Raw genomic sequence first — 16,776 nt, forward strand, 5'->3', positions numbered from 1 at the left:
TTTGTTGTTTTCTTCTTATAAAGGCCATCAAACTAATAACAATATGGAATTTTTTTCTATTCTTAGTGCTCTAAAAATGGGTTGTTCCCTCAATTGGAGAAAGTTCATTTGTAAATCCGATTCACAGGTAGTGTTTAATATGTTGAATAAGCGGCAGTAGGATGGCCTGAGTTGGCAACTAGCTCTGGTGGGGATTTAGATCTGTAGTCTTTGTGTTCTTTAGACTGCCACCTTTTGTTACATTCCCCGGGAGTGGAACAAGGTAAATGATTGCTTCGCAAAATGGGCTTTTGAGCAGATGGGGATATGGAGTGTTGAGGATTGGGGAAATTTATCCATTGAGTATTTTTGGGTGTTAGATCTTGTTATGGAAGACATGAGATGCTATTTGGAAATTTCAGGAGAACTTTGAATGGTTGGGTGTAATCTTCTTATGCTTGTGGCATTGGGTGGGTGTGTTGTTCTTTTCTTCCTTGTTCTGATTTCCTTTGATTAATAAACATTTACCCCTCTTTCAAAGAAAATAAAAGGGTTTTCCAATCCATTTGTTCAATTCTACTATTGAGTATACTAAAAAACAACTTTGTACAAAAGACATTTTTGAGAGAAAGAATGCAGACTAATCCAAAGGGTTGTGAATAATGTTAACATGTCAAATTCATTATAGAGTAAACCGGGTTAGAATACCTCCAAAGTAGGTATAGCAGAGATGTAGCTAGGTTGAGTATCATGTTCCAATGACTCCTATTTTACGAAAATCAAGAAAAAGGTATATACATTCATGTCTCTCTAATAATAGAAATTCATCATTAATCACATCCATATTTGCATTCCATCTAAACAATATTTATAAATTTTAAGAACATTTCCCAAGCTTACACCTCAGATTGGTTCTCTACAATTAATTGTTTCAGCTAGGACAAATATTCACTATATGTCTCTTATTCTTTTCTAGAAATTCCTATTAAAATAAAGGGGTTCCATTAGGAAATTGGCCATTGCATTCTAATGCAGCAGGATTTCCGGCAATGGTGTGCAAACAATTGCATCTTTACAAAACTAAGTTGTGACAGCGAATAAGCCATTTAAATAAAACCATCTCAACATAGCAAAGCACAATAGAAGCATGGAAAATCTTGTAGCCAAGCATAACCAAATCTAGTGAAGTGTGAATTAGAAAAACAATTTACTGGTCATCTCCTGGATTAGACTTCTGAACCAAAAGAAAACAAGGAGCTACTGTTTTATGGTACATTAATGCACACTATATTCCTACAAGAATCCACTTACAATGATATTGCCACCAAAAGGCAATACATTGTTTATCAATTCCTATATGTCTATAATGGTTTGCAAGGGAAAAATATAATTCAACTAAGGTATCGGGAGGACAAATTAGATAGAATCTTTCTGGTAAACATAGTTCTTAGTAATTACAATACTATATTTCACACAACACTAAACAAACTGCTAAATCTACTAGTAATTCCAGATAGTTTACATTTCAATTATACTAGTTATCTAAATGCAGTCTAAAAGTGATGTCTGCCAGACATCCTGCACTTTGAGAAGCAGAGCTCCTGTTCGCATTTGGCGATTGCAGTGGATTTTGCAGCTTGCAATGTGATTGCACCAAATAGCATTTTCATCTTGTATGCTTCCATCAACTTATTTCTTTCATGTATCTCTTAGGTTGTTTAGAATGAACCGCCTATAGACAACAAATACTAATTTCCGAATAACAGTGCCCTCATCTCCCTATCTCATAATTTATGCATTGTTTCTACTTCACAATTTTCATTACCTAAAAGTAACAAGTAACTCTACAATAATTGTCTTCCATAGACACTTACACCTAAATTTTTCTATCCAAAAGAAGCCCTTGGTAAGTGCTCTAATGGTGTACAATACAGAACTATTAACAATCTTATTCCTTCTTAAGGAAAGTACTACTCCATCTGGTTTCATATTCTCCATCAGCTGCATCTGACATGCCGAAAATGCTGTGCAAGAAAAAACAAAACTGTAAGTAGATATAAAATGTATGAGGAGAATGAATGATTCGATCTGCACCAATATGGATATGTCAATAAGTAACAGAACCTAACTCATAGTTCCAGTTCTTATCATCAGACCATGTGGCTTGAAAATAAAATACATTCAGGGCTTGGAAATATGTAAACAAGTATATTGTGTGCAAAACAACTAAATGCAGTAAGAATTAATCACTGGAGAAAAGACTACTCATAGCAATAATAGCAAATGCCATGATATCAATCACTTTCCTATAAATCTCAATAGCAAAGAAGTAATGGAATATACTAATTACACTTTCTATGTAGAGCAAGAAAATAATGGTGTTCAAACTTTAACATCTGAAACAACCACGAAAGCCCTTCTCAAAGGCTCTAACCCAGATAATTCAGACTTAGCTTCTATTTATTACAAATTATTATGATCAAGCCTTAAACTCCAATTTGGTCAAGGCAAGTTAAGGAGGCTTTATAATGGAAAAATAGATCAATCATTCAAGCCGGAACCAGAGGATATTGCCAACAATGAAGCTGATTCTGTAACTTCTATAGAAGGACCTGAATAGAGACGCATACAATTAAGGATCCAAGTCAAGAGGGATTTTCTTCTAGTAACTGGCACTATCTTGAATAGGTTAGCAAGAAACAATTTCTCAAAAAATTATATTTTCACAATTAATTGTCTTTCTCAAAACTCCAACTACAAATTTATAATACAAAAGACTGGAAAGAGTTGGTGGAGGCTAAAAATGTCTAATTTTATATGGCAAAAAAATAAGAGATAAAAATCAGTAAATTTGCATTTTTTTGCTGCTTCAACAAACTGGCCTTTGTAATTTAAACTCCTCTTCTCCATGTCTGATCTGCAACTGTTCCATATCTGTTTGTTCAAGCTGCAGACCAAAAGCAACTGTTTAGGTTCATCTTGGGATACATTTTTCGTATCTGGATTCAACCAAGAAACAGATCATGGGCAAGCTGTTAGCAGTACCTCATATTTTAAGAAGATTAGTGCAACTATGATATATGAGGCCAACATAAATTGAGCTAAAGAAAACCTGATAATAATAAAATGAAGAGATTTTCAAAATTGGGAATAGATGGAAGTAGTGTTGGATCCAGTCAAAATGCATGAGAGGCAGATTAATAGCACACAGTGGAAGGAAGGACACATAGGATGGTAATCAGACGGAGAAAAGGGGAAAGGAACAATACTAAGTGTTTGTGAGAAGAGGAAGGATGTCTCCATTCCGGTCTTTGAGATGAGAGAGGAAGGTTTCCTTTCCTTGTTTATTGCAAAAAAAGATTACCTGGAGGTTCGGGCACTGCAAATTGTGAATATCAAATGCAATTCTGAATAAGAATGAACATGTCAAAATTGAGGGCTGAGAGATTGGTGGACTCCAGTAGCGTTGCTACCCTACAGCTGGATCTGTCCTTTGTGACAATCAATCTTTCATGTGCATTTCTTACAGAAATAAAGTACTTGCTAGAGGTTGGTGCACCAAGGAGGAAGTAATGAATTAAAATACATAAAGATGACACAAGAGGTCATGGAATAGGACATGTTAACCTTTCTGTCTGAATAGTTTGCCTTTTATATATATATATATATATATATATAAACCTTTTTAAGCTGCAGGCTGAAAAGTAAACAATGTATGGTTTATAAATTTATAATTAACTTTATTTATATGCACTGAAGCACATTTACTGTATTGCTTATCTCACTTACTTCCACTATCATATTTGACATGTTAACAATCAGAGCTTGGCCTAACTTGAACTAAATTGTTTGTTTCCCAAAGGAGTTAGAAGAAAACGAAGTTGGGAGTACAATAGAAGTATTGGGCCAAATGAGATATAAATGAAGATCTTAATGTAAGGATGAATGTGTATAGAAGACATCTGAGTGACTTGGATAAGGCCAGGTAAAAATTGGAAAACACTGAATATTCACTTTCCTGTCTGCCTCATGAAGCACATACAAGAAAATAGTTCCAATCCCTAGATATTCTAAAAACTATATATGATAATTGGTTGGTTTCTGCCTAGTGGGTTAAATTATCTGCTTTGATTTTGTAAGAAAAGATCAAGTAGAGCTCATGAAACATTGAGCTACTTTCAAGAGTAGGTGAATTATCTTTTCTAGACTTTCGCACTAATCACGAAATCACATTAAATGCTTTTTTATTTTTTATCCAAAGTCTGACCATGATCCATTCTATAAGAACACCACTTCCCAAAGCTTGGATTTGTATGGAAATCAACAAAAAATGAATACTCACAGGGAATCAGCATGTAGCTTCTAGCTGTGGTTCACTGCTTGGAAGTGAGGTAGAAAACTGCTATTTATTTTCTTTGGAGATGTGATTTGGGCTTGGGGATCTTCTTTTTCCATTAACAGAACCGTTTGGTGTCATAAGTGGTAGACAGCACTTCATCATCTGCTTCTCATCCAGATCATGTTCATTAGCTTCCTCACTATTTACATCTTTTACAGTATCAGGGTACCCTCCTGGACCCTTTGAACCTTCATATTTTACAACAGTTGCTCCAATGCCATTATCCTCTGCTGTAGCACCCCAATTCAGTTGTGGCTCTTTCGATCTAACAAGATCCATGCCTGCAATATTATCTTCACTTGATAATGTCTCCATAAATAACTCTTTCAATTTTTTTTTCTTCTCAATTGGCATGTTCCTATCTTTGCTCTCATCAGGGATGATTCCATCTTTGATTTCAACAGGGACCATTCCATCTTCTTTCTCAAAAGAGACCAGTCTATCGCCATTCTCAACAGGGATCATTTTATCTTCATTTTCAAGAGAAACCATTCTATTGTCATTCTCCCCATGGACCATTTTATTGTCATTCTCAAAAGGGACCATTTTATCTTCATTCTCAAAAGGGACCATTTTATTGTCATTCTCAAAAGGGACCATTTTATCTTCATTCTCAAAAGGGACCATTTTATCTTCATTCTCAAGAGAGATCATTCTATCGTAACTCTCATCAGAGACTATTCTATCTTTGTTTTCAACCGGCATCATTCTATCCTTGAGAGATGCAATACTGGGACGAGGTGTCCCTTGGACACTATTTGGAAGGCTCATGGTGTTGCCTGCTGAAGGCAAAAAGTCTGCATTGGACAAAATAAAGAATCAAATAAACACTGAATTAATATGCCATCATTTTCACCTGATTTAAGAGACAAAGAACCGAAAGACATAAATGTCACAAAACTATTTTTGCAATGTGTCTTAATGAAATTTAAATATCACTCAATAAGGACCATATTCATAAAATATTCAAGTGAATCAATTTGCCACATCAAACAAGGGCCATGGCAATAAACCCCATCTTACCTCCATTGATGCTAAAAAAGTCTTCGTCACAGTCAGATTCCCAGACTGCTACAGAATCAAAATATGCCTCATCCTTGCTTCCTATTGTTCATGAAAACCAATATTGCAGAATCAGTGGTATTGTTTAAGCATGTCAATCAATTTCCCTGTTTGTAGATTACCCACATAAAAAGTGCAGGAAGTAGAGAGAAAATGCTATAGAATGATTTGAACAAGCTTTAAAAATACATTTCAATGTTTATCATATGAATTTTATCCCTAAATAATGAAGATAAAATGTGAAGTCCATGATATATATGAAAGAGATCAAATTTAAAAGAAACCCATGACTACAAATGTTCACCAAAAAGTAAAAAATGTAGCCTGTTAACTATAATTGATGATCCCCACCACATTAAGCTATAGGAGTCTGTTTGTTAAACTATTCACATTTTTTTCAAAAACTATTAGGATTTCCACTTTGGGATCTTAGAAGTGTGTTTTGTACCTCTCAACTAAGATTTTATGGAACCTCGGTCCTCTAGCAGATCGTGGGAATTTTTCCTGGTTTTTATTCTCAATCTATACAGATAAAAGAATTTTTTTTATTATTAAATGTATGATCTACAGATGGAATGGGACAAAGGTCATGTTTGCTAATTGCAATTATGAATTGTAAATTATATTCATCAAAGAAGCCAAGATCTGAGGAGTTCTGGCTATTTATTTCCAAATTTTCAGGGTCAACCATTTGGGTATAAGGCACATTAGAGACTCACCATGAAATTATCTCATGCTACCACTGGACACAAGCCAAAGGACTTAAAAAGCAAATAAATCAGCGCCAGAATAGATTGCATTAAGATTGAGATCCCACAGCTTTACATGAACAATCTACTTATGGAAATGACCTAATCTACAGCTAGAAGGGTCAAAACTTAAAATTCATGCATGCAGGTAATTTTGAAGCAAAAGTCTAGAAGTAGTTGGGGAAACATTTGAAGACAAATAGTGAAGGTAATATTGTGGAAGGATGGCAACTTTGGAATCGTAATAACAAACTATCAACATATTAAAATATTTTCAAAATGTGTTCATGCAGTTTTGCCACGCTGCTTTTTATGAGACTTCTAAAATTTCTCAATCCTTGCTGCTGGAAATTAAGTAGTTTGGCAGGCAGCATTATATTATAATCATTTTGAAAAAGTCATAGGCTCCTCCCTGCAGATACGAAAAAACACTCAACTTTAAGAAAGAAGCTAGAACTAATAAATCAGCTGTTTGTTACAAGCAAAGAAATGGGTTTTAAATCTTAGTCATCAATCATAATCAGTTTGAAGAGATGACAGATTGTCTTCTTCCCTAGGAAAGTTATGATGAGCATCTGGGAAGGAACTCCCCGTTGTGTCTTAGAGAAATATTGTACATTATCCCATGGAACTGGTTATGCATCACATATGGGATCGTATCATTTATGCATTAACAAACTAAGAACCCCCTTACCCACCTTTAAGAAGCCTGATGAGACCCTTAACTAACTAAACTGTTATTATTGTGCATATGCGTTGAGCGAAAACAACGAAAAAATTCTTGAAAAGAGCATTGCATAGATCAGGGCATGATTTGGAAAATAAAAGCAATATATCAACTTCCTAAGTTCATGACATGAGTGGGTTCTTGAGGAAACAAAACTTCCAAGTTGAATGGTGTTTTTACTTGAAATTTTGCCCTGATTAAATAGCATGGATATAGATGGGCAAAGGCTAAGAAGGCAAGAAACTGGGGCACACCTTTTATTTGAAAAAGAATGATTAAAACTGCCAAACTGGATGTAGGAGTAACCAACAAAAAGTAATAAGAAAATGATTTGCAGATTGGATAGAATTATGATCCCAAATGAACAAGTAAGAACAGTGATAGACAGTAGAGTTCTGAACTCACTTCCTTGCTAGTACTTCCCAGCTACAATCTCAATCCTCTCTGATTGCAGTCAGAGTCAAGGAAGGAATTAGACGATACAAAAGTAGAGGAAGAAAACATTTGGAATGTACAAGGAAGACATAGAGAATTCAATAAAACAAAGACATGAAGTTCAAACATATGTGTGCACCCACAATTGAAAGTGACCACAATTTCCTATAGCTTGGTGTCCAAAGTTCCATTACATTTATTGGAAGGTAATAAGGTAGTATTTTTTTGGGTGAATGGGATTGAATATGAAATACTGAAAAACTGTGAAAAGTAGAAAAAAGACCTAAGATGAGAAGTTTTGTATCGAAATGAATAGTACAACTACAACTCACAAAACTCAAAATGTTAAGGAAAATGAATATTGCAAGTCAACTGTTTATGCATGTTGTGGATGTACTACATTTCTGTTATCAAGCTATTATTTTAAAGGTTCGGATTTAGTGTATCTTGGCTAGAGGTACTTTATAGCAAGAAATACAACTTTCTATGATAAGTAAATTTTATTGCATTTGAATGGTATAATTGAACATAGAAGTCAAACCACCTATTTGTAGCCAATCTAAGTCTAAATATGAGTTCATATAAAAAATTGATGCATGGAAAGCCTGTAAGAGTAGACGTAAGGGTACTACTAGCACCCGTTAATACTATAGAGTACCATGACATTTTTTCCTGTCATGGAACAAGGAGTACCCAACTAAAACTCAGAAAGCTATAGAAATCAGTCTGATGGGTCCATTATATCTTATGTCGCAGAATCATCTTTCAACATCAATGGAATATTAAAAGAAGGCAAATCCTTCTTGATGATCAGGTAATAAATTATTGTTTTATTTATAACTTATAGGCCTAAGGAGAAATTCTATCTCACTTCTTCCCATTTTCTACTATAGCCATCAGGAGTAATAGAAGTCAAACTGTGATTTGGAGGGCCCATCTGCCTCGTCTAGGAGGAAGGAGAAGGGAAAGCAAGTGTAAGTCCCCTAAGGCTAATCTATCATTTTTAAACTTTGAGGCCATTCAAACTCTGATTTTGCATCCTTATATGGTACTATTTTCAGTCACATGGCACATCATATCTAGAAGGACAAATACTCTTGCAATTATTTTGTTGACAATGAAAGCTTCTGGAAAAAAACTGTATATGTTTCGTTACATCAACATTTTGGATCACATTATATGATCCATCATCGGGACAAAATAAAATGATAACAGGACAACAAAAAAATCACATATAGAGAACCAAGAGATGCTAGAGACAAAACAAAAATGGATGGAGAATGATGGGGGTGGGAAGAGCCAAGAGATGCCACGGAGGACATGGAAACCAAGGGAAAAAGATGAGGGTGAGAATCCTATTATCATTTGCTTTCATCTTGGTGATCAATTACAAAGTGTGATCCAAAACATCATTATAAAAGAAACATAAGCAATTTCTTCCAGAAGCTCTTTCTATCATTCTAATAGACGGTGAAAACCTCATGCTCACTAATTATTTTGCTGTTTTTTACTTTTGAATTTTTATATTCTATTTGTGTTTGTCATTTTCTTGAACTTTCATTTCTACAAAATTGCATCTAGAAGAAAGATGGGATGATTAGAAGTATTTCAAATATTAACAATGATGCAAGAAAATATGCAGCAAATTAGGGAATCCAACCTGTGTTATGACTTGCTTCTAAGAATAAGTTTGAACTTTAAAATCCTAATTGTAAATGGGCACATAACATCCACCATTAAAGTACAATGTTGCCAAGATAATAACATATGCAGGCAATGGTTAGTATGGATATGAATCTGGGTTAAGTTTGACAGTTTCTAGTTTTTGCAATGCATTTATAGAAGTGCTGAAAAAGCCACAGTGAGAACTGCAAGATAATAACATCATAGAAGAGGACAGGAGCCTTGAGGCAGAGTTAGAGGCCATGTTAGAAAAGACGATGCGATTGTTAAATTACTGGATAGGATGATATAATATGTAATGTCCCCTTTTTGAAATAGGATTTAATAATAAACAATAATAATAATATTAAAATGTAAAAGAAGTAAAAAAATAAAATTTAAATTATAAATATAAAATAATTGAATTAAACATAACCATAACTAAAATTTAGTTAAGTTTAATGAATGGTCAAAAGGCATGAGATGAAAAGTTGTGACTCCCTCAAACATGAGATATAAAAGGGAGAAGAGAACTTCATTTGAAAGGGGGAGAAGAATAGAGGAAGAAAGAAAGAATGGAAGATGCGTAAGAGGAAGGAGAAGAAAACAAGAAATCGGTTCCTTCAATAAGCAGAAATGATGAAGGATTGTGTCTCTTTCAAAGACTGGTAATTATGAAAGGTTGTGACCCTTGCAAAGGGGCAGACATGGTGAAGGGGTGTGACTCCCTCACATTGGAGGATATAAAAAGGAGAAAGTCTAATTTGAGGAGGACATCCAAAGGAGATCAATTTGGAGAATAATTTATAATTCTCAAAGGGCAGCAATGAAGAGTGATGACTCATTTCTTATGAAGAGGTGTGACTTCCCACACATGAAGATATAAAGAAGAGATTAACTCAATTAAGGGAGGAGAATTGGAGGAATCATCCTAAGATCAAAGAAGACAAGAAAGTCAATGGATCAATATCTAATATCAGAATTAATAAGGGTGAAAATTAGCAGACTTTGATGTCTACAAGGGCAAGATTTAGGGCAATCCCAAAAGGGGACATTACATACTAGAACTGCAAGATCCTCAAACGCAGTAGGTGACATGGCAAATTACTGGATGAAGGTGGCCTTCTTGCACTTCAAGATGCTGGGATTATGGATAAACAGGTTATGAAGCCTTCAATAGTGAGGATAAGGACTACATTTGAAGCTGTTGGAATTTAGATAATGGGCTACATTAATTCAAATGACTACATCCAGGCTGAGGATAAAGTTCATTATAGATACCTTTCAAGCTGATTAGTATGAAAATGCAAAGTTAACGTGAAGCTGACCAGTATCAATATCGATTTACTGCCTATCATAAATTGCAGATGATGTAGTTGAGGTCAGGACAAATGTAGCACTTGGAAAATCCGCCTTAACTCAATGCACTACTTCTTAATCAGTGACACAGGAAACTTAATAAGAACTAGATAGTGGCTAAATCGTGAGACTAATGTTCTACGTGCATTACCTATTATTGGGTCTGATTTGGTGCCTACTAAAGTTATTGATAATATAGATTGGATTTCAGCTTGTTCTCTGCTTTGACCTTTGACAAAGACAAATGGTTGGCACTATGGCTGAATGATTCGTTTCTTTCTGTTAGGAGCAAACCACCTTTAAGTAGAAACACTATTGAAATCTGTATGATAGAAAGTACAGGATGTCCAATGTGTAGTAAGATATAGACGGTTGAAGTTTTGTAAAGTTTACCAGTGAAAATCTGGTTCCCAAATCATGATGTAATTCCATCACAAAATTCTTTGATGCAGCTTGAGTTTCTGCTGCTTGTATACTGTATTACATATTTCTTGAACTTAAAAGTAATTTTAATATCCAAAATGGAAAATCAGAATCCTAGAAATTGGTGTTTTCTATAAGGGAAAAAAAAGGCAATAGAAACTCTGAAAGAAGTTGGTTTCTTTCAAGTTTAATGATTCACCAATTGATCTTCTGTTCAATATGTGCTTCTTAAAGGTTGAATATTCATAATGGGGAGCTCACAAGTCAGACCTGTCCAAATTCCAACATCTAAAATACTAAATGGATAAGGGTTAAACTCTAGCATATCTCATCTACAATTGGTGGCAATCAACACTATATTTTTGTTCAGGCAGACAGAAAATTAAGATGAAAATGCAATTTTTAGTAATTTAATAAATTAAAAGTGAAATGCAAAGAAATATATCTATATCTCATAAACAATTATCCATGTCAATCTGAAGATACAAAAGCCATTATATTGGAAAATAAACACAAATTACAAATTTCATGAAGACAATTAAGGAAACATGTGCATTACCGTAAGATTCTGATTGAGTACGAGCCCTTTGAACCCCAGTGACATTGAAATTGACACTTGCAATTTCAGGTTTGCCATTTGTAGTCGTAGACATTTCTGAACCCAGGTGCACAAGATTATTTATGGTGGTTTGTGCTGAAGAATACCTGAATCCATTGATTTGTTCTTTGTTTATGGTGGTATGAGAGGCACCTGGAACGGGAGAAACAGTTTTCCCCCGCCCCTTTCTTGATTTTGAAGACTGATTTTTATCCTTTATTTTTTGTTTCCTTTTGTGAGGTGAAATACAATTTCCCATCCCGTGTAAACTTTTATCTTTTTTCTAGTACAAAAGTCGAAGCTAATTGAAATGCCAAAAACAACTAATTTTCTCCAATAAATTTGCCAAGATCTGAAGCATGTTTTCCAGTCAAAACTACGCTTTGACCAATACCTGCATTTCATTTAATACACATGTTCAGATACTGCAAATTTAACAATGCCTTAAGCTTACAGCTGAAATAAAAAACCTAGTTCATTAATTCTATAAAATCAAATCTTTAGTTGTAAAGCCACCAAAAAATTGAAGGCACAAAGACTATTATACTTAGAGCCTCAGCATTCTACCTTCTCTTGCCAACAATAACAAGAAAATATATGAAAAACAACACATAATTGAAGCATAACATACAAAGAAAGCGAATTGAGTACCATCATTAGTTCTTAAATAAGAGTTCTATAACCTATATGATGGGAACATTTCAAACCAAGCTGTGAGATGCATATATTTTAAATCAATAGTAAATTTGGCAATGAGAACGATTATTTAATCAAGCATAATAATTGATAGGTACTAAAAAGCCTAAAATACGAGAGGAATATGATTTCCTTTACATAATCCCATCCACAATCTCATTAACGAAGCACAATGCAATCCGGAATGTTAGAAACTTCCAATCACTAAGTGTCAGGAAAATCAAATCCTGTATAAAAGGAAAATGCACGTGCCTCTTTTACTGCTGTTGTGTTTTAGAACTTGTGCAGCAGAACATCATTCAGCTAAAATTTAGAAATATAGCATTGCACAATGAAGATTTGTAACCTGTAATCGAATAATGATATCCTTATATTTTGTGTGTACCACTTATATACGGTACCCAAGCAGCAGCTTTCGCAAGGGGCCAATAATATTTCACTGGAATCATCGAAGCCTTTCATGCTTTCCCACAAGGCAATACGCATAGAAAGTTTGCCGCTAATAAGTCTCAGGAAACGCAAAGAAACCATAACATTTTAATCATTCATGACAAGCAAGAAACATCATATTTGGGTTTGTATACATGTGAAAATCAGGCCAACTAAGAATTGTCGTTATTTAACTGAGTGCTTTACAACGAATCCAAAAATATTGGGAATTTATTGACATGGAAACAATAAAGGGTCCAAACACAATGCAAATTTACTAAATCAAGAGAAATGAAAAAAAATTAGATGTAAGTTAAAGAAAAAATTAAAAAAGTTAAAAACTAAAGCATGCTCGGAACGTATTCGAGAAATAACACAAGAAATAGTAGAAACCCTCAGAAGTCGTTAACATTTTTTTTAGGACAGACAGTAGAGTAATTACTATGCTTCATTGATACCCCAATGCAAATATATGATAGAGGCACTAGCACAACGCTCCATTACCAAAGGGCTGCTCTAAAGCTTACGAAGACCTAAAAGCCCTGCCTTGCAGAAGAAATGGTGTCGAGGTGGTCTAGCACAAGGCTCATTAAAGCTTTCTGTTGCAGTTAATATGTCACAAAGTTTACAAAATACTTCTGATCAGTGAAGGTCAAAGATTTCACCACGCTATAAGTAATCACTTTCACACTCAGAGAAAATTTGGAATCGCTTAAGCTTTTCTCGTACCAGAATTATTGCAGTTTCGACTAGGCACTAATTGAACAGCTAGACACTTTGATCTGCTGCAGCGACAACGTTACAATGACCCTGAAAAGATTCAAGCTTTTCAATTGCATTATGAAGAAAGAAAATGGTGAAATCAATCTAGAATCGTTCAGCTGGCAACATCTCTGCAATAAAAATCTTTAAACGACAATGAAATTAGCATGATCGTATGCAGAAAGATTCGGCATACAGAGGCCAAGCTGCCGATAAACATGTTCTAGACATTTAGAGCGAATTACCTTGAAAGAGAAAGAAAAGTACTAAGACCATTTCGTGGCAGAGTTTTTAGAATAAAAATCCTCTTAAATGAAAAACAAGGAAAAGTAGAGCTCTTTATTCTTGCAAGTCTGCACTCGTAACGATTCTGTTAAAAAAATTCAAAAGAACAACACTCTTGTAAAGGAAAAACAAAACAAGATAAAATTTCTTTAATCTAGTTACCTGTCCTACAAAATAGGCGACAATTTCAAAAGACAATTTTAAAGAATAACATGCTTTTGCAAGGAAAATTAAAGAGAAGCAGAGTTCTTTATTCTTACAAGCGAGCACTCAAATAGGCAATGACTCGGCATAAGGACTTAAAAAGAATAACAATCTTTTAAAGGTAAAAATCTAAAGAATACATTCATTTACTCCGATTAGACCATAATCAAGATATAGGCGATCGTCCCCCAAGAGAATTTAAACAACCTCCTTTTAATAGGAAAAGTCTACAGAATACAATTGCTGAATCGAATTACACTGTATCAGTAAATAGGTAACCATTCACTGAAGAATTTACTTAAAAAACGAACAATCTTTCGAAAGGAAAAACAAAGAAAAACGCAGCTCTTTCATGATATTGCCCTGCACTCATAACAATCCCAATTATTCGCTATCTTCGCACTTCAACTAAAGAATCTAAATAGCAAAACATTTACAGCACTCAATCAGGAAGAAAAGAAGCAAATGATTCTCACTCTTTTTACAATCCCTGGGCAAAACAAAAGCTTGAATCAATCAAGTTTATGACAAGTATCTGCAAATATTTCATCCACTCATATCCGGCCACAGATTTTCTGTCTTCCACAAACTGACTCGTAAAGCCCCGGCTACACACCGCAATTAGTTCAAACAGTAGTTTGACCAAACCGTACAATTCAAGGTAGTTTCAAATTCCAGTAGCTCATAATGAAAACTAAAAACGAGATTGTTAATGGTTTTGGAGGTCTCTCTGCGAATTTATTACGATTTCGTACAAATTTAGTTAGTTTTTTTCACAACACGCCTGATGATAGGACTGACAGCCTGCAATGAACGCTATGACAGACGGAAAAATTCAAGTACACTCCAAAAACGACAGGGAAGCGGAAAAAAGGTGAAAATACCGTCATCCGAAGCCAAATTTTGCAAGGAAACCACCGCTGGGATCATATTGTCCTGTTTCGCAAGGAATCGAGGCTTATTTGAACTGAAAGCAAAGCAATTCAGGCGGATTTGTTTTAAAAATTCTTGCGACCGCTTTATTCTGTGCTGATTATGCTGTCTTGCTCTTTTCTGGTGACTGGCGGTTTCCAATGGCTTTCACCGGGAAAACAGGTTCTCACGTGCCGACCATATTGTCTGCAACATTCTATGGATGAGGATAATTAGCTTTTCTACTGTACACGTGGCTGTCTATTATTGGTTTGACTTGTTTAGAGATTTGTACAGCGATTAGGTGATTAAACAAGGTAATTAGTTAAGAATTTCATAATTCGTTAAAACTGACGATAATTTTAAATATGCTATAACGACATGATAATTTCCCACGAATTTCATTTCTTTTATGGATTATTTTAATATGTCAAATTCATTGGGAGTCACTATATATCTTAATTATAAGAATGTTTAAAAAATTCAATGGAAGATTTTAGAGGAATGTTTATATGCATGTTTGTTTATTTCGATTAAGAAAAATAGAAAACTAATTAAAATGTTTAAGGGAGATGATTTAGTGGTTGAGCTTGTTTTAATAATTGTGATAGTATTTGTTGATGTAAGCGGCTAAACTCTACATAAAACAGTATGTGGTACAGTTTTCAAATATCGCAAAACACAACGGATTTATGCGAAATTTTCAAGAGTGAAATCTTCATGTTATGCATCCCCATTACTCTAACGAAAAAATGTTGTGTTTTGCAAATTTGAGAGGTTTTTTGGAGTGCCATTTTGTGTGGAGATTAGCATGTACCTTTGTTGATTCAATGTATAATATCTTTGACCATATAGTACTATTAGTTGTGGCTTTAAAGGTATTAATTTTGAGCATGAGTACTCATAATTGAATGAAATCCATAACTCTTATCTAAAAAGTAACAAATCATGTGATGTTACATCAATGCACCAAGAAAATATGATTTAATATACAACTACTAGTATAACTTTTTCGGGGGCCTTTATGGACACTTCAACAAAAAACATGCTGATGTGGCATCATATTTGATGATGTGGACCTAAAAGCTTAGGTATCTAAGTAGGGGACTTGCCTGTTCGCGTAAACAAGGGTGTTTCGTACTTAGTTTCCCCCTTTCCAACATGAACAAGGTACATTTTCTAAGTAGACATTAGTTATGCCCTTTTCACACTTGTTCACATGTTAAATTTACCTAGGGATCTAGGAGCCTTAAAAAAAGGTCTTAGTTGCCACCTAATCTTATCTTATATTTAGTTGTCTCATTACATAGGATTAAGACACATATCACAATCTTGTCTAATCTTATTATCTCGCTCCTTGCCTATACAAGCAAGACATCATATGTACAATCTATGTCCAATTCAATCTTGCATCCATAATTAAGCAAGTTATTATTGTCATTGTAGAAGCATAATTTTGTTTTATGGGTGATTTTGAGCTAGAGGGAGTTCGCTATCAACCTCTATATTGCCAAGTTGTTGTGAAGTTAGGGTGCTCAATTACTACAGGTCATTTACCCTATTTATAATCTCTTCCAATAAAAATGCTTAATTCATCTGAATTTTTCATATTAAATGTGTGGACATGCTCCTTGTCTAATTTTATGTTGAATAAAAAGTCTCAAAATTTAAAATATAAAAGAATATTTATGTGTACATTAATTTCTTAGTAAAAAATTTAAAAAATAATTTATATGTATATTTATTTTGATAAGAAAGGTGGGAATTTTTTTAAATGGGAAGACTATAGATTTAAATCAAGAGTTGAAACATATAGCCTCAACATCAAACCAACAAAATAGATAAAGATGTTTATATAAATGCTTTAATTTCTTAAATATTTATATATTTTTTATTTTTTTAAGAAGATTCATAAGAAAGTTTTATATATTATGTCCACAACATTCAAAAGTTGATTTTCCAATTCTAATGCCTGCATTTTTCACTCCAATTGCATCTTGAAAGGGAACCGAGTATGCGAAAGAAAATTCCTACACCAATCTTACATGAGAGAGGGTTGCAAAGTTCTTTCAAACCCTTATTCAATAACAAAAGA

General features: G+C 34.2%; 1 protein-coding gene across 5 annotated transcripts; it reads right to left on the reverse strand.

Annotated features, from left to right (window-relative positions):
* Positions 1 to 1,361: 1,361 nt before the first annotated feature.
* LOC131030883 (uncharacterized) lies at positions 1,362 to 14,875 on the reverse strand. Of its 5 annotated transcripts, XM_057961836.2 has the most exons (6): positions 13,526 to 13,650; positions 13,248 to 13,328; positions 11,355 to 11,787; positions 5,402 to 5,482; positions 4,322 to 5,175; positions 1,362 to 2,003 (listed from the first exon to the last, which is right to left on the reverse strand). In XM_057961836.2, the coding sequence occupies exons 3-5, from the start codon at positions 11,650 to 11,652 to the stop codon at positions 4,382 to 4,384; spliced, it is 1,173 nt and encodes a 390-aa protein (XP_057817819.2). In that variant the 5' UTR covers positions 11,653 to 11,787; positions 13,248 to 13,328; positions 13,526 to 13,650; the 3' UTR covers positions 1,362 to 2,003; positions 4,322 to 4,381. The 5 variants fall into 5 exon arrangements, with proteins under 5 accessions (XP_057817819.2, XP_057817816.2, XP_057817817.2 ...); XM_057961833.2 differs by lacking the exons at positions 13,248 to 13,328; positions 13,526 to 13,650 and adding an exon at positions 14,654 to 14,874; XM_057961834.2 differs by lacking the exons at positions 13,248 to 13,328; positions 13,526 to 13,650 and adding an exon at positions 14,246 to 14,555.
* Between the last annotated feature and the right edge of the window lie 1,901 nt (positions 14,876 to 16,776).

Source organism: Cryptomeria japonica, chromosome 10 (assembly GCF_030272615.1).
Source record: "Cryptomeria japonica chromosome 10, Sugi_1.0, whole genome shotgun sequence".
In the NCBI taxonomy this organism is placed as follows: Eukaryota; Viridiplantae; Streptophyta; class Pinopsida; order Cupressales; family Cupressaceae; genus Cryptomeria; species Cryptomeria japonica.

Coding starts and splice junctions, on each gene's coding strand:
- LOC131030883 (XM_057961833.2), bottom strand. CDS start 11,652: ATGGGAAATTGTATTTCACCTCACAAAAGGAAACAAAAAATAAAGGAT. Junction 5,483..11,354: donor TACTCAATCAGAATCTTACG/GTAATGCACATG, acceptor CATGAACAATAG/GAAGCAAGGATGAGGCATAT. Junction 5,176..5,401: donor CTTTTTTAGCATCAATGGAG/GTAAGATGGGGT, acceptor TGTCCAATGCAG/ACTTTTTGCCTTCAGCAGGC.